Source organism: Magallana gigas, chromosome 4 (assembly GCF_963853765.1).
Source record: "Magallana gigas chromosome 4, xbMagGiga1.1, whole genome shotgun sequence".
Classification (NCBI taxonomy): Eukaryota; Metazoa; Mollusca; class Bivalvia; order Ostreida; family Ostreidae; genus Magallana; species Magallana gigas.
The window spans coordinates 22,784,501-22,803,452 of NC_088856.1; the positions used below are offsets into that span (position 1 = coordinate 22,784,501).

At 34.0% G+C, this 18,952-nt stretch overlaps 1 protein-coding gene across 4 annotated transcripts in view; it reads left to right on the plus strand.

Moving 5' to 3' along the window:
* The first annotated feature begins 312 nt into the window (after positions 1 to 312).
* The window catches only part of LOC105336200 (uncharacterized), a 55,906-nt gene continuing 37,266 nt past the window's right edge, over positions 313 to 18,952 (plus strand). Inside the window, exons 1-3 of one of the 4 annotated variants that reach the window (XM_066081649.1) lie at positions 319 to 434; positions 6,206 to 6,292; positions 7,020 to 9,117. In XM_066081649.1, coding sequence (XP_065937721.1) covers positions 7,270 to 8,688 — 1,419 coding nt within the window. In that variant the 5' untranslated portion in view covers positions 319 to 434; positions 6,206 to 6,292; positions 7,020 to 7,269 and the 3' untranslated portion in view covers positions 8,689 to 9,117. Of the gene's footprint in view, positions 435 to 6,205; positions 6,293 to 7,019; positions 9,118 to 14,703; positions 14,756 to 18,952 lie in introns of those variants that run through there. The other 3 variants (XM_066081651.1, XM_066081653.1, XM_066081652.1) reach the window with 3 other exon arrangements.

Below are 18,952 nucleotides of genomic sequence, written 5' to 3' on the forward strand. Positions count from 1 at the left end.
TGTAACTCAAGGAGCATTCAATGAGACTGAAAATATTTACGACTTTATCGTAGGTTCTTTTGTAAAACGCAGCCCAGCTGGGCTTACGACTTACGGCCAAATTTTTGAATGCTTTCTTTTGGCTGTGAAATATCATAATTGTTATCAAAATACATGTAGTTGTAAATGAATATTTTTTGAAAGATCATTCCATGAGAATGAAAATATTTACGACTTTGTCGTAAGTTCTTTTGCCAAAAAAAATTTGTGTTTTCCACGCGCTTTCAGACTACTTTTACACATTCCATCAAAAAAGATTTCCCATGCAAAGGGCGGTAAGCGCAACTTTTGGTTGACAACTTCCGACAGTCTCGGGAAAGTACATTGTAGTGTACTTAAATTCAATCATTACATCGTATAGTTTCACTTTGGTTTATTAGATATTTCTTCTTAAGGTTTGTATACATTTCAAATGATTTAAAACGTAAATCTGTAAAAGACGATTAATTGGGACACGCTTTCCCCTCATTAATCGAAGTTATACATGTGACTAACCGTAGTTTCACTTTACAAGGTGGGTTTAACTTACATGTATAGATTCACATTTGTAAACTATAATTTACATTCGTTAACTATAGTGAAGAGTTGTTAACTGCAGTTTCACAATTTTGAATTTAAACTACAGTTATCAGATAAACTATGTTTTGGAATAGCAAATAGTTGTTTTCGGTGTTAATTAAGAGTTTTAACGCGTTAACAAGGTGTACAAATGTGAAAGTTAGATTAACGTCGTTGACTTTACATGTAGTTTTCTGTCCGTAAACTATATAGTTTACAACTGCTAAACCTAGTTTATCGACTGTGAAACTATAATTAGCTCATTATTATATCTTTGTGAATTTGGCGTGCCATAGCAGTCGTCCATACATTATCCAATATATCGTAAATCTTTATTCGACAAAGGTTATTTTATCCTCCTTTGATAGATAACTTTCATGTATATATCATTTGGTTTATCAAACTAACTTTGAATGCTCAAACTTATTTGCCAGAATGAAAATTTTACAAAAACAGTTTTAAATTCTAATCGATGCACTAAGATGTTACATAAACGCGTGAACAACACAGGTAACTGAAAAGAAAATTGTTTTATATTGGCCCTGGACTTGGATTTAAGGTAGTCCATCCATAACTATCATATTTCATATCTAATAGATTGCAAGTTTGATCACTAACATCTTAGTGTGATTTTAAGGGGTTTATTAAGTAATAAAGTTTCACCTTTAAAATTTAAAAAAAAAATGAATTTCGATAAATTTATCATATGTTGAAGTTAACATTGAAGTCTATGGGAAAAATGCATTTTTAAAAATAATTCTTTAGTACACGTAATTTTTTCATATTTCTCTTGGTAAAATGTTGCAAAAGCTTTCTCCGTCGTCGAATATGCTAAAATAATTTATAGCTTACCATACATATTTTCAGAAAATGATTTTTTAAATTTTCCTAAAGGGAAGACAACTCTTTAAAAAAGTTTTAAGTGTAAAAAGTTCATTTAATTGACTACATACATACACCCAAGTTTGGTTTATGTCAGCCTCATAATAGCTTCAATATATGTATTTGATGTAGTATAGATCAATCAAAATTGTTAAATTCACCTTAGTTATGGATGGACTACCTTAAAATACAAACTTAATGGTGATTGATTTTATTTAACGCAAGTTATCGACCTTTTAAAACATGTCACAAATTTTGTCGTCATTTCTGAGAATAGAAACTGTCTATATATAGACAAAATCAACGGTGAAACAGATTGGGATATTCCAGAAATACCTTAAATTCTTCAATAAATACATATGTGACAAAGCAATCAACGACTTTACACAATAATAGTTATTTAAAAAAAGGTTTATTAATTTTATACTCACCATACATGACTTTATGCACCCACTCCAAGGGGACTCAAATTTTGGTACCGCTGAGGGACTTTCAAAATAGTCTTAAACTTATTAATTTCAACACTGTAAAAATCAGGCTTTATATTTGCGGACAACATTTAGGACACTGGACGTTTGGGTTATTTAAATACTTTCACATCCAATTAGTGCCTTTTTGATTCATTGCTCTTTTACAGCTTGCAAAATTAAATGTCTTCTTGCACAAACGTTTTTAAAAATAGACTACATGTACATGACATTTCCGTGACATTTCCGTGCCATTGATTAAATTTCTAAAATTTAAAACCTGCACGATTTACATCCCGGACAGTATACGGGTTTTTGAGATTAATTCAACATTCTTTCTTATGTAAAATTAGACTCATCCCCTCCAATATGGCCCTTACCCGAATATCATGATTTTAACAATCTTGAATCTGTCTTACAAGAGAGTCTTTCACACAAGTTACAGATTTTCTGGCTGATTGGTTTTTGAAAAGACAATTTTCCAAAGATTTTTCTGTTTATTTCTATGTGAAAATTTGACATCCCATTGTTGCGCTACCCTACCCCCTGGGATCACTACCCGAATGAGGATGCTGTCACACAAGCTACAGCTGTTCTGGCTGATTGATTTTGCAATAAAGTGTTTTAAAGATTTTTCCTATACATGTATACTCATTTGTAAGAATTTGACATCCCCGCCCCCCCCCCCACATCGTGGCCTCACCCTACCCCTGAGGATCATGATGTGAACAAACTTAAATCTACACTAGGAAATGATACTACCACACAAAGATATTTTGAAGACTTTCCTTATTTTCAAAAAAAATTCTCTATTATATTCTTATGTAAAATTTTGATCCCCATGCATTAATATTGTGGCCCTACCCTACATGCATTCCTGGGGGTCATGATTTGAACAAACATAAGTCTACACTAACTGAGGACGCTTCCACGCAAGTTTTAGCTTTTCTAGAGGAAGAGTTTTGAAAAATATCAACAAATCTGAATAATCCATTATCATTTTCCCTTGAAGAAGGACGTGTTACTTCAATTTAATAAACTTGAACTCCCTTCACCGAATGATACTTGTGCCAATTTTCGTTAAAATTGGCTCAGTGTTTCTGAAGAAGAAATCAAGTCAAATTTGGTACAAATGATATGCCACAACGATTAACTCTAATGATACATCATCTATATTTTAAAAAAAATCGGACATTTCCACGTAGTTCCTTTACTCGAAAACAGTATTGTGAAGATATGACAAAGCAATATTATAATATTTTCTCACAAAATCGATTATTAAAAGTAAATTTCACGCAATCAAACTTTTCTAATGAAATATTCATCTCAATTATGCCTTAGTATAGGCTACGTTATATTAGATATATCATTTACAAATCAAACCATAATATTTGTTATTATTTACCTGTAAAGCCTTTGGGATAAGAGTTCGTTCATTATACGTTACAATAATATACGCTGACATACTTCCTTAGAGGAATGAATGATTTTTTAATTGACGATTCTAATAATCTGTGAAAGGATTGGACAATAAACAAAATGTTTATTTTTGACACATAGAGCAATATGGTTTTTATATTTGAATTTAGTTCTTTACATAATACAGTTTACATATACCTTCCATGGATCTATGTCATATGCATGTACTCCGGTACCATTTACCCAATTGCCCTAGCTATCATAGATTCAGTGCTAGTTAGGTGGAACGGAACACCTGTCAGTATTACTTTCACCGACTTAGAATTTTCAAATTTCACAATATTTGCCCCAAAAAAGTTTTGTTTTTAAATTTTTGGAAAGGTACACATAAAAAAAAGCCCCAGCGGGATTTGAACTCTTGACTTACATTCGTAGTTAACATTCTAACCCATTGTGCTACGCTGTTTGGTAAAAACCCCTGTCACACCGGAGCTTCGTTCTCTATCACGGCGATCCCGCTGCGTCCTTAAATAATGCAAAACTCCAAGGTGAACGCAGTAGAGTCTCCTACAGCGCCATAACAACGCAACGGCATCTTCGTCCGGTGCGGTGAGATCGCCTTGAGTATTTTAGAACGCCATGCGACGGCGCGCACTTTGAACATGCACAAAGTACGCGCCGTGGCTCTGCGTTCTGATAAACACACCGTGGAAGCGTAGTGAGGTCGCCGTGACAGCGTCGTAAAGTCTCTAACAGCAAGAGAGCTCCGTTGTCGCGATCAAGGAACGCAGCTAATCGCAGTGTAGACGCAGTGATAAGTCAAATGCGCTCTCACGGAGACCTCACGGAGTCCTATGGGATCTCACTGCGTCTCTATCGCGCTCTCACTGCGCATCCACAGCGTTTTTCATTTGCCTACGTTCACACAGCGACCCCAAAGAGCTGTTGAGCGCGTTCATCGCGCTCTCGTGACGTTTCATCAGCGTTTATATCGCGCTCCCATGGTGTTTCTAGTGCGTTGTCATCAAGACCACGAAAACTCGAACAATGGCTGTTGTACAATACCAAGCGATGTAGTAATTATCAAACTGGATGTAGATGACTATGTAAATTTACCATTTGCTAATATTCCAATACCTATCAATGGACGTAGATTGAATTCATGCCATTTGGTTCAGATGTTTTCACATCTTTTCTATGTTTTCTAACAACTAATAACGGATCATTTTTTGTAGACCTGACTACTAAGAGTTTTGTCCTAGTCCTTCACAAATTGTTTAGATGTACAATGTAGTTACGTTTCAATTACAATGAACTTTTTCATAAAAACAAAACATGTATTTACTAGTTGTAAATTCTTGTTCGTTCCCCACACAATTGTACAACTTAATATTAACCTACCAAGAAGTGAAGAAATTCTTGTGCACGCAGTCAGCGCGCAGAGCACGCCGTGGACGCGCGGTAAAAACTTCTAGCACTTCATGAGCGCTCGGCGGAGACTCAGCAAGAGCGCAGTCAATCGCCAAGTAGAACTCTGTGGAAACGCATTTACACGCCGTGGGAGCTCCGCACGAACGCCTCGGTCGCCGTCAGGGCGCCGTGACATCTTCACTCGTAACATTTTCAAATAAAACTATACAGATTCCTGAATTTTCCTTGCGATCCTAAGGCGATTCCATGAATTTAACAACGCCGTGAACACGCCGTTGGGACGCAACTTGGTGTGACAGGGACTCTACATTTATATATATATATATATATATATATATATATATATATATATATATATATATATATATATATATATATATATATATATATATATATATATATATATATATATATATATATATATATTCATATATATACACACATTATGAAGGTGTCCCATAACACCATAACCTTAATTTTATTTATCAAAATAGAGGATTTTTTAACATTTTCCGATATACATTTAGGTCACCTAGGAAACAAAAAAGCTATTATAATACATATACATGCAATTTTATAGATTTTACATGTTTTTTACATGTATCTCTTTAAAGTTTTAATAATTCTAGATATAATTTTGATTTTGATAGTCTATCAACTGCCCTGTTAAATAAAGATGTAAATGATCAGATATGATCTTTTTGCTATATTAATTGATGGTACATGTGTAATATAGTTCGTTTATGCAATTACCGTCCAGCACTGGTGCAGATTCAAAATCATATTCGTGAAAGTTTTGAAAAGTTTTACATTTCTGTTATGGTTTACATGTAAAGCATTTTCACGGTATTCTTGTAACAGATCTAGAATTTCCAATTCTTTAAAACATTTAAACAATAAAATGTTTATTTTTAGTGTTTCATGTGGGTATGAAGATAGCTATATATTTTTATTATAGCTACTTAAACTATGACTGACATTTAATTAGCTTTACAATGCATCTAAAGCTAGGAGCTTTTAAAGTTAAAACGAATGCGTGCATGTACGCGATTACTCAATCGTGTAGATTTCTGGCTTGTCAGTTCAAAACTCTATAAACTACAATCGATTTTCTTAAGAAATAAAAATTAAAAACGTAGAGCATATTAATTAAAATCTGTCATTTGACGATACTGCTTAAAATAAATTTTCACATGCTTACTCATAGAAATAAACACCTAGTGCTAAAGAAGATTGCTATATTTCATTCAAAAATATTGGTAGGGGATAGGAAGAGAAAGGGGGTCTAACCCCCGTACACCCCCCTCTTGATCCACCAATGGGGCTACAAACTGCCATACAACGGGCGATAGTGATGAAAGGGAAATAACTCTAATTTCTTTCTTTCATTGATTTTTTCATTTGATCAGGTGGTTACCAGAAAAAGATCAGCCATGTTTTGGGAACGCATACACTGATACAAACAGTTAGAAATTGTGTAATTTCTCGCTAACAAGGTTTGTTATTTATAATTGCATTTTAACCAACACATAAGTTGCTAGCTATGGGAATTAAAACATTTAATTCCTACATTAGAAAGTTTATAGCTACTTTCGTTTTGAATAATATATTGATTAGTAAACTATAGTTTATCAAACGCAACTGTGTCAACTTGATTTATTTTAAACTAATGATTAATAAAATAAGACAGTTGTGCTGAAAAGTGTTCCATATTTTGTATCAATGTCCGACTGAAAAAAAAAAGGGAAAGCGCAGGATTCGGCGATTTTTAACGATATCAATTTGTTGTATGTAGAGCCATTTAAAAAAGGCCTTGGACTTTAAGTAGGACATTACAGTAACTGTAAATATTTCTTGCGTCAAAACAAGTTTAACATGACGCCGGTTTCAAGTGAAATATAGCTCATAAGCCAGACAAATCTTGTTGATTTCAAAGAGCAATGGTTGAGTGGCCAACAATTAAATAGACAGGCCTACGTCACATTGCTGTTTGACACCAACTACACATAGTCCAAGCTCTTGTTAAAATGGTTCTAAATGAGAAACAAATGGATAAAATCGACGACTCCTGTGTGGAAAGGGGTGTGGTAGATAAATTAAAAAAAATTCCAAAAATTCGTTTTAACAACTAAATCAATTACTAGTATTTACTCTGACTACATATATGAAACTTTTTATCTTTATCAATGAACAATCTTAAGCCCTTAATTTATTTTTTCATAGAACAACCATGGATCCTCAGTCTAGTGCCCAGGATGTGCACCGATGTGACCTTTGTGAGACCATAGTACAGAGCTACTGTGACGTTTGTCATGTCAACCTATGCACGTCATGTATCGGCAAACACATCTCAGATGAATATGACAAACATTAAATAGTTCCTTTCCAGAAACGAAGATCAACCCTCATTTATCCGAAATGTGAAACACATTTACGCAAAAATTGTAAATTCCAGTGCGAGGATTGCAACAATATGTTTGTTTGTTCTTCCTGCATGGCATCTAAACAGCACAAGGGACATAACTTCGTAGAAGTTACAGAAGTTTACATAGCTAAGAAAAATGATATTAAAAAAGATACAAAAGAATTAGAAAATCATATTTCCCCTACATATGAAGAAATTGCACTCGACTTAGAAAATCAGCTTGCCAACCTAGATGGGGGATATGATAAACTTACAACAACAATGTCCAAACAAGGAGAGCAATGGCACAGAGAAATAGACATCATTGTCAACAAAATGAAAACTGAAATCAGCGAGATAAAAGTGAAACACAAAGAACTTTTACAGAAACATTTGAATGAAATTAAACAGATACAGTCTCTCATAAAGGAAACATTGCATGCTTTAATGAAAATTGAGGAGTCCACTGAAGTATTTACAACCATTGAATACAGCTCTAAGATCAGAGAGTTTAGCAAGCTTCCACCCAAGGTTCAGGTATCACTGCCAACATTCATTCCAAAACCAATAGACAGTGAGAAGCTGTATAGTTTGTTTGGACACATCACCCCATTATCTACTGCTACAGAAGAACAAATATTGTTACAAAACCAACCCTACACACCAGATAGAGAACTACTGGACGAACCTGAGCTTGTTGCCACAATACAGACTGGGTATGACTATCTACGTAGTGTTACCTGTATAAATGAAGACATGATATGGACGAGTGGAGAGGCCAAAGATATCAAATGCTTCAATATCAAAGGTTCAACACTCCACACAATCCTTACAGAATCAGGTGCTAGGCCCAATGATATAGCTGTAGACAGTGATGGGAATCTTCTTTACTCAGATAGTACAACAAGAACGGTGTATAAAGTAAAGAAAAGCCAGACAGAAGACTTAATCAGATTAAAGGGATGGAGGCCCTTTAACCTGTGTATTACCTCTACTGGTGATCTCCTGGTTATCATGTACAGTGATGATAAAACTCAATCCAAAGTTGTCCATTACTCGGGATCTACAGAGAAACAAACAATTCAATTTGATAATGAAAGTAAACCTTTGTACTCAGAGAATGGTTCAATAAAATACATATCTGAGAACAGAAACCATGACATCTGTGTAGCTGACCATGGGGCTTGTGCAGTAGTGGTGGTAAATCAGGACGGGAAACTCAGATGGAGATACACCGGTCATCTCTCAGTTATCAAGAACAAACCATTTACACCTTGGGGTATCACAACGGACAGTAAGAGTCATATCCTGACAGCAGATAGTGACAACCATTGTATCCACATTCTGGATCAGAATGGACAGTTTCTTCGTTACATTGATAACTGTGATCTGGAGGATCCATTTGGGTTATGTGTGGACAATAATGACAATTTATTTGTGTGTGAGGTTTACAAAGGAAATGTAAAGAAATTCAAATATTTAAAGTAGACATCATCAAATTTAAAAATATGATTTTCATCACACAAAAGTGGCCTTTTTTCTATATATTGAATTTCATTCTTGAAACTTTACCTTCCCTATATTGATGAAATGACATATTCTATTCATTTATAACTTTAATAAGCTATTTTCAATAAAAAAAATTCTATAATCTTATACCATTACTAGTATTTGGAAAAAGGGCATTTCAGCATTATTTGCATGTAATATACAGCTGTTGCACCTTATGAAGTAAACTAAGAAGCGGTGTGTCAGTTACTCAATTATCAGGACAGAAGTAGATTTCAAAGACATGTTGCTCAGTCCTATACAAGTTTTATAAAACTAACATATTGCTATCATTTAGGCATTCAGTGCTCATATTTATATTCATATTGATGTTTCTGTACTACGAATTTCTGTATCGTCGCCTTTTTGTCATTAAATGTGCTTACATTCACTATCGTTCCTCCCATTTACTTACGAATAACATAGAACACCCAATCACTGAATCTGGTGCATATGAATACGATATCCTTTTGCTATTTCTCGAAGACTCCACTCGCAACTGTAAACCGCTGATAAACAATTCATTGATTTAAATATTTGTTAACAGCTAAATGAATCCAATTCATTAATTAATTATCATACCAAAGGTTACATCCATCGGTTAACAGAATGGAAAATAAGATTGTGTAGTTAGATTGTATAGCTTTGTGCACTATTTTCGTCACCATACTTCGGCTGTTCAAATCGCCCTTCCGTTAATGGCGCATTACTTGTAGAACAAGGCAGAGATTTTAAAAAATAATTCATAATTGCGGAAATGGAAAAAAGGTTTCAAAAAAACCCCAAAACTGCAACGGTCTGTGCAAACAAATTTTCATAACGCGCTAGCGCGCGTTGTTCATTTTGTATGCACACTCCGTTGCAGCAGAGACATATATACATGTATGTTATTTATGTCTCTGGTTGCAGTGACAATATGAGAAAAATAATGATTCAATGCTTAAGTTACCTCTTTGTCGAGAATATGAAACATACACGGAACAGTCATATTAACATGTTTTTAAGTTCATTTCGTGATTAAAAATATGTAGTGCCAGACAATTTGCGAGAAAATTCTTTCATTAACGAATGAATTTGATTTAACGATTATTTTCTATAAGTACGAATCAAATTGGGTAAGTAATTAAGTTTGAACGTTTCGTTAAAACTCTTGGTCCTATTTTACATAAACAATTATTTTCCATGGAAACAAATTATCTTAAAAGTTACACACTTTTATCTATTCATACCAGCACAATCGATCTATCTCCAAACTTAGAAACTTTCATGGTAAATGAAAATAATGTCTTCATGAGAACACACAAAAATCCAACCTAAATGCATCATGGGTATGTTAAGGAAAGGGAACCATTTGGTTTCATGTTCGTTCATTTACACTAAACCATGAACTTTTTTTTTCAAAGTGCGTAAATATCAACGATATCAACGTACTTTGAAAAAAAAATATTTTTTTTCAAAGTGCGTTGTTTTGGTCCCAAAATTACAGCACTTTGAACATTTTTTTCCATACTAATATCGATTTACTGTTACCACATAATTAAAAGCCGCACAACATCTAGATAAAGCAATCATAATAAAGTGTCTCATCAAATTTCTAATTACCCTAAGGTGTTATAACTCATTTGGAGGCTCTCCACGCTGATATCAATTTACTGTTACTACATGATTAATAGGCGCGAAACATCTCGGGGCGAAACGTCTCAGCGCGAAACGTCTTTATGGGCGAACCGTCCCACATTCAGGAGGGGGGGGGGGTCAGGGCGAGCTTGGCCCCCCCCCCCCTCTTTTTTTTGCAGCAACTAAACTTTTAAATTTACATATAAAGAAGTGAATTATTATGGAGTTAGCCCCCCACTTTTTTGGGAGTATGTAAAAAATTGGTATGAAACCCCACCCCACCTGCAAAGATCGTGATTTTGACAAATATAAATGTACACTATCTAGTATGCTATCTGAGGTTGTTTTCACTTAAGTTACACCTTTTTCTTGATGAATGCATATGGTTTTGAGAAGAAGATTTTAAAATATATTCCTATTTATTTTTTTCAGGGACTTAGACACGATTTAAGCTCAAAAGCTAAAATTTTATTTTTCAATTTTTGGGAGTTGATTTTAATCAAATCTCCTATGCACTTACTCGAGCAAACCGAAAGTGAAACAGTGTTTGGACCTAAGCACAAATCAATACCGCTAACAACACTTAGTTCTTCAAAATAATCGATAAATTCGATGCAATGTATTCTGAAACATTGTTTTTCAGAAAAACTTATTTAAACATTGTGAGATTTTAAATGGCACAAACAGTTAAGATACTTTTTGAAGTCATATGTATTCCTCCGCTGTATAGTCTCATTCAACCAGACGATGGGCTGTCTCCGTTAATATCCGACAAAACATAGAGTCTCTCTTGCTTGTTGGAGATAAACGGAGACAGCCGAGCATTTGGTTCCATACTATTTCTCAGAAATATTTCGATTACTGATACTATTTGCCATGCAAAATCCCATATCGTTGATTTTAAAATAAATGATAATCGATAAAATCAACTCCCATCAGTACTTCAGTACTTTGAATAATGCTTAGAAGGGTCAATATTCGTATTTTTAACGCCATGTTGATATTGCTCTCTTGATTTTTCCTATAATCGAACGACGCGTACAGTTGATGTCCAAAGTTTATGATCTTATGCGTGCACTATTCTTGTTTTTTTCTCTGGTTTTGTTATTCAAGCAGTGATGCTCTACCTATCTATACGTACATGCATGTATTTACATTTTTCAGTGTCTTCGTCTGTGATAACACTTAGTCTAACACTTTGAGAATATTATGAGATGATAAGTTCGGTTGGGGCATGTTCAAATCTATCATAAAGTCCTTCGGGCGTTATTGAATTTGAGCACGCCCTGGTCGAAATTATAACCTCATAATACTCAAAGAATGATTCCTAAACATCCCTTTCATATTTCTTTCTCAAGATTATTGAAGGTTTTTATTTTGAATTTTATTGGTCGACTTCCTTTCACATTCACGTGTTTGCTAGTGATATTTCGGATTGTTATCCCATAGCTAACGGAGATACAAATAGAGTTAACCTTGTTTTTTAGTTTTCAAATTGCCATCTACTAGCTACACAGTCATCCACAGATTTTTTTTATAGTGATATTTCGGATTGTTATCACACAAAGCATAGATACATGCATTATCTTATAGCTAACGTAGATACAAATAAAATTAACTTCGTTTTTTAGAGTTTTAAAATTGCCATCTACTAGCTACACAGTCATCCACAGATTTTTGTTCATTTGTAATGAACCAGGTACTAACTAGATGATGCGGAGTTGACACTATACATACTCTGCACTCTGTACAGGCGACAGGGGTGTTCGACGCAGCATCTACATGATCTTGTGTTTCCCGTTAAATTCATGTCCGTTACACATGGTACAGGTAGAGCGTCAGTAGACCAAGTTCCTGCATGCATATATATGTACATGTGGAGATGCATTTTGTGGGAAAATTTAAGCGGAACTCATAATTAGAATAAAAGTGAATAATTCATTCAAATTCATTCATAATAACAAAATTTATTTTTAGAACGATACATGAAATTTTCACTGCATGATTAACAGCTTGACTTTTGAAAAAAAATATGCATCGGTTCATGAATTGTACATACTGCATGCAATTGTGTCAAAATTCACTATTGTGCCTTCTACATGTACGTACTACAATAACAGACAATTAATCCCAGATACATCGAATTTTAGAATTAACAACAAGCAAATAAACAAGAGAATTTATTTCCGATAATAAGACAGTAATAACATTTAGTGGCGAATTTGTCACAATCTATTTATACAAAGCAAGCCCATACCGGCGGAACCCAAGGAATACTACCCACCTACAGGGGTGACCTCCCCTGGTCACTGGCGCGATAGTACCCCCACAGGCGACTGTAGTGGGAACAGTCCTCTAGGTGCCCACCAGAGTGACTGCCACAACCCAAAGAGGAAATCAAGTTCTGACTCGGGCCCTAACTCTTACCTGCCTCCCCTGGTATATCCCACATGGGGATAACATACCCCACAGGGGTAGCCCCCCCCCCCCAAGCTTGCCCTTGGCACCAAGGGTCAAGCCGGTCCTTCATGTACCAATGAAGTGACCCCTGAATCCTCCCCAGCACTGAGGATGGATACCCCCCCCCCCCCCCCCCGAGTTTTGAGACAGACTTTAGAGAAATCCTCCTTCGTGGTAATCCCCGGATTCCGCCAAATGAACTTGTCTCTACGAGTTCACCCGCCACTAAAAATGCAAGAATTTACATTCAACTCAGCCAGTATCGTATTCATACACTATGATGATGATTATCAAATGGCGTATATGAAACAATGCGATATCATCTGTAGTTTATTTATATTAGGAAGAATATTTGATTGTGGTAGAACCAGTAGTAAGTTGTATTAAAGCTGTATTTGGAAAATCAACCTCAGGGTCTTTCTCCGTGAATAAGCAATTATATACCATCAACCATGCAAGTCTAAGAGTTTGTAGTGTTGACTTCTGTAATCACTTATATAGTTACATGTAATTGGGACCAGAACCGTCTGGAACCTTAGCTAACTTTGTTACATATCTACTGTTACATGAAGTATCAAAGACAGGTTGGGTTAGTATTAGTATAATTAACATTAGTGTAATCAGCTCCTAGAAGTCTTAATTATCTACTTTGAACAGCTAAAAAAAAACCTTATTGTATTATATGTATAAGTACTTGCCCTTGGGTTTTATATTTTGTATGAAAATATTAATGATCGAGGCGCTGTTATCGACGAGTTCATTATTGTATAGATAATTTATAAACATTCCATACGGGGATCTAGAATTTTTTCGGGGGGGTGGGGGGGTTGGGTTGTTCCATGTGTTTGTCGGGGGGGGGGTATCGTCGGTACTTTTAAAATAAGTTTGAATTTTCCAGGACGGGGTTGGGGTGGGGGAGGGGAGATTGGGGGTCTGGACCCGATCCCCTCTCTAGGTCTGAGCATGCATTTCGTTACTTTAATTTTCCCATAGAAAAGGATTGAATTTCAATGCTAATAAATCTGTATTTGATTTATCAATGAATGCATAATTTTGTTATTATTACAAAAATAAGTGCCCGGGTCAAAAACATCGGCAATTCAAAAAGGAGAAAAACTCTAAAATTGAAGAGTCGCTCCTTCATTCTATAGTTATTTATTAATTTATCAATTTATTCATTTTATTTAGCTTTTAGTTTTTGAGAAAATGCATATATTTTTACACCAGTTAAATTTCGAATTCGTTGGTATACACTACATGGTACACGTATATAGAATATCCGATGATACGTCTTTAATTTATTTATACAGTCATGTAACTGATCAAATGATGTGCTATTTTCAATTGAATACAAAAAAGGAAGCGTGTATTAAAACTTAATTTTTGTTCTTAAAAACGATTTTTGTATGTTTTGTCTGCTGGCTGCGTTTTACAACGGGACTTACGACTTACGACCAAATAAATGAATACTTATTTTTCAAAACCTAATACATGTACATGTAAATGTTTGAATTTAATGGCTGTAAAATATGATTACAGAAATCAAAATAAGGGTAATCAATGGTTTATTATGAATTTTGATACTCAAGGAGCATTCCATAAGACTGAAAATATTTACGACTTTATCGTAAGTTCTTTTGTAAAACGCAGTCCAGCTGGGCTTACGACTTACGGCCAAATTTTTGAATGCTTTCTATTGGCTGTGAAATATAATAATTGTAATCAAAATACATGTAGTTGTAAATAAATATTTTTTTAAAGATCATTCCATGAGAATGAAAATATTTACGACTTTGTCGTTAGTTCAATTGTGTTTTCCACGCGCTTTCGGACTACTTTTACACATTCCATCAAAAAAGATTTCCTATTCAAAGGGCGGTAAGTGCAACTTTTGGTTGACAACTTCCGACAGTCTCGGGAAAGTACATTGTAGTGTACTTAAATTCAATCATGACATCGTATAGTTTCACTTTGGTTTCTTAAGGTATGTATACATTTCAAATGATTTAACACGTAAATCTGTAATAGACGATTAATTGGGACACGATTTCCCCTCATTAATCGAAGTTATACATGTAGCTAACCGTAGTTTCACTTTACAACTACAAGGTGGGTTTAATTTACATGATTGGGGTTAGAGTTTTGCTGATAAATATATAGATTCACATCTGTAAACTATAATTTACATTCGTTAACTGTAGTTAAGTGTTTTTAACTACAGTTTCACAATTTTGAATTTAAACTACCGTTATCAGATAAACTGTTTTGGAATAGCAAATAGTTGTTTTCGGTGTTAATTTGAGTTTTAACGCGTTAACAAGGTGTACAGATGTGAAAGATAGATTAACGTCGTTGACTTTACATGTAGTTTTCTGTCTGTAAACTATATAGTTTACAACCGCTAAACCTAGTTTATCGACTGTGAAACTATAATTAGCTCATTATTATATCTTTGTGAATTTGGCGTGCCATAGCAGTCGTCCATACATTATCCAATATATCGTAAATCTTTATTCGACAAAGGTTATTTTATCCTCCTTTGATAGATAGCTTTCAGGTATATATCATTTGGTTTATCAAACTAACGTTGAATGCTCAAACTTATTTGCCAGAATGAAAATTTTACAAAAACAGTTTTAAATTCTAATCGATGCACTAAGATGTTACATAAACGCGTGAACAACACAGGTAACTGAAAAGAAAATTGTTTTATATTGGCCCTGGACTTGGATTTAAAATACCAACTTAATGTTGATAGATTTTATTTAACGCAAGTTATCGATCTTTTAAAACATGTCACAAATTTCGTCGTCATTTCTGAGAATAGAACTGATTATATATAGACAAAATCAACAGTGAAACAGATAGGCATGGCCTAGAGATTCCTTAAATTCTTCAATAATTACATATGTGACAAAGCAATTAACGACTTTTTACAATGATAGTTATTCAAAGAAAGCTTTATTTATACTCACCAAACTTGACCAAATGCACCAACACCCACGGGACTCAAATTTTGGTGCCGCTGAGGGACTTTCCAAATAGTCTTAAACTTATTAATTTCAACACGGTAAAATCAGGCGTTATATTTGTGGACGACATTTCGGGCACTGGACCTTTTGGGTTATTTCAATACTTTCACATCCAATTAATGCCTTTTAATACATTGCACTTTTACAACTTGCAAAATTAAATGTCTTCTTGCAAAAACGTTTTTTTTTTAAAATAGACTACATGCACATGGCATGGGCATTTCCGTGCCATTGATTAATTTCTTAAATTCAAAATTTGCACGATTAACATTCTGGACAGTATATGTGGGTTTTTGAGATTAATTCAAAATTCTTTCTTATGTAAAATAAGACCCATCCCCTCCAAGATGGCCCTTACCCGAATATCATGATTTTAACAATCTTGAATCTATCTTACAAGAGAATCTTTCACACAAGTAACAGCTTTACTGGCTGATTGGTTTTTGGAAAGACAATTTTCCAAAGATTTTTCTCTGTTTATTTCTATGTGAAAATTTGACATCCCATTCTTGCGCTACCCTACCCCCGAGGATCACTACCCGATTGAGGATGCTGTCACACAAGCTAGAGCTGTTCTGGCTGATTGATTTTGCAAAAAAGGTTTTTAAAGATTTTTCCTATACATGTATACTCATATGTAAGAATTTGACCCCCCCCCCCATCGTGGCCCCACCCTATCCCTGAGGATCATGATGTGAACAAAATTAAATCTACACTAGCAAATGATACTACCACACAAAGATATTTTAAAGATTTTCCTTATTTTCAAAAATGTTTCTCTATTAAATTCTTATGTAAAATTTTGATTCCCATGCACTGTGGCCCTACCCTACATGCATTCCTGGGGGTCATGATTTGAACAAAATTAAATCTACACTACCTGAGGATGCTTCCACGCAAGTTTCAGCTTTTCTAACACAATGGTTTTTAAGAAGAAGAGTTTTGAAAAATGTCAATAAATCTAAACAATCCATTATTATTTTGTCTTGAAGGAGAACGTGTAACTTCACTTTAATAAACTTGAACTCCCTTCACCGAATGGTACTTGTGCCAAGTTTGGTTAAAATTGGCTCAGTGTTTTTGAAGAAGAAATCAAGTGAAATTCGGTACAAATGACGTGCCACATCCAAAAAAAAAATTAAAAATCGGACATTTCTACGTAGTTACTATACTCGAAAACAGTATTGTTACGATATGACAAAGCAATTTTTTCACAAAATCGATTACTAAAAGTAAATTCCACGCAATCAAAATTTTATAACGATATATTAATGTCAATTATGCCTTAGTATAGACTAGTTTATATTATATATGTCATTTACAAATCAAACCATCAAATTTATTATTATATACCTGTGAAGCCTTTGGGCTTAGGGTTCGTTCATTATACATTACAATAATATACGCTGACATACTTCCTTTAGAGGAATGAATGATTTTTTAATTGACGGTTGTAATAAACTGTCAGAGAATTGGACAATAAACAAAGTGTATATTTCTGACACATTTTTTATATTTGAATTTAATTCTTAACATAATACAGTTTACATATACATTACAATTTAAACATATTTTATTGAGTAATCAAATGGATTAGACAACAGGCAAAGCCTATATAAACCCTCTCCAAAATACAAACTCAAGAAGTGGTGTTATGAAATAATCATAGAATAAAGCATATAGTATATTGTATTATTTGCCAGTTTACCGAGTGATATATTATTGATATTTTTTGTATACAAGACAAAGTATAATTGGATATTAAATAATAGGCTTGGCTTTTGTCATATAATTATAAATTGTAAGTTAATTTGTTGTTTAACATATACGTGAACACATTCATTCCTACATTTATAAACCCATCACCTCATTCATTCATACCGACAGACAGACATAGTATAAAGTTCTCATGGTCCAGCCCATTTGAAAGAAACAGTAATTAAAAATAGAACTAATAATTAAAAAAAGTAAAAAAACGCTTAGAAGCTATAATATAACGGTGAACATAAGAAACGATTTTACAATTTAAGTTCTATGAAAAGTCAGAGCTACCATAAAGAATATAGTTAATATGAAAAGGTTCTCTAATGTCATTAAATTGATTAAAAAGTTTAACTCTTTGTTGAATGTATCTTGGACATTCAAGAAAAAAAATGCATATTACCTTCAGATTCAGACCCACAGTTTGTACATCGACTATCATCAATTAAAAAATCCTTAAATAAATGAGCATTTAAATTGCTAGCTTTATTCCGTAATTGACATAAAATGATATTTTCTTTCCTATTACCGAAGCTGTAGTGTTTGTAGGTTTTGGGTATATTTTGGCTTTTGAGTTTTGACTTAAAAATAGACAAAGATGATGAAAGTTTTATTTCTGCATCAAGATTATTCCATAATTTAATTGTAGACGGAATAAAGCTATTGTAATAAGAAGTAGTCCGACACAAGGGCAGAGAGTAAAATGTGCCATTAGACTTAAGATTATATGCATGTTCAGTTGGAAAGTATGGTTGAATTAAGTCTAACAAGTACTGCGGTGCTAAACCATGAATTATTTTGTAGAATAGAATAAGCTAATGTTTATTCCTTCGAGATTGTAGGGTCTCCCAACCAAGTTCACTATGAACATGATATAAGATACTTTTAGAAGGGTTAACTCTCAACCCCGTAATTATTCTGGCTGCTTCTATTTGTACAACATCACCATATTCCAGTATAGGTCTGATAAAAGCCATATATATTTTAACCAGTGTTTCTCTGTCAATTGTATGCTTGAGCAATCTCAATATATTCAACCTTTTCAACCACCATCAGACTGTAGATGCAAGCCTTATAAGTGTACATGACTTGTTTTTATTGTTTATGATTTCACCATTATATCCAAGTTGTATACAAGTTGTTTACAATATTTGACCAACAAAATGTTTGTTTTTAAATTTTTGGAAGGTACATATTATAAAAGCCCAAGCGGGATTCGAACTCCTGACTTACATTCGTAGTTAACGTTCTAATCATTGTGCTACGCTCCTTCGTAACAATTTTTGGAAAAGAAAACGTAATAAAAATATACCTGATTTTATAGTTTATTTCGA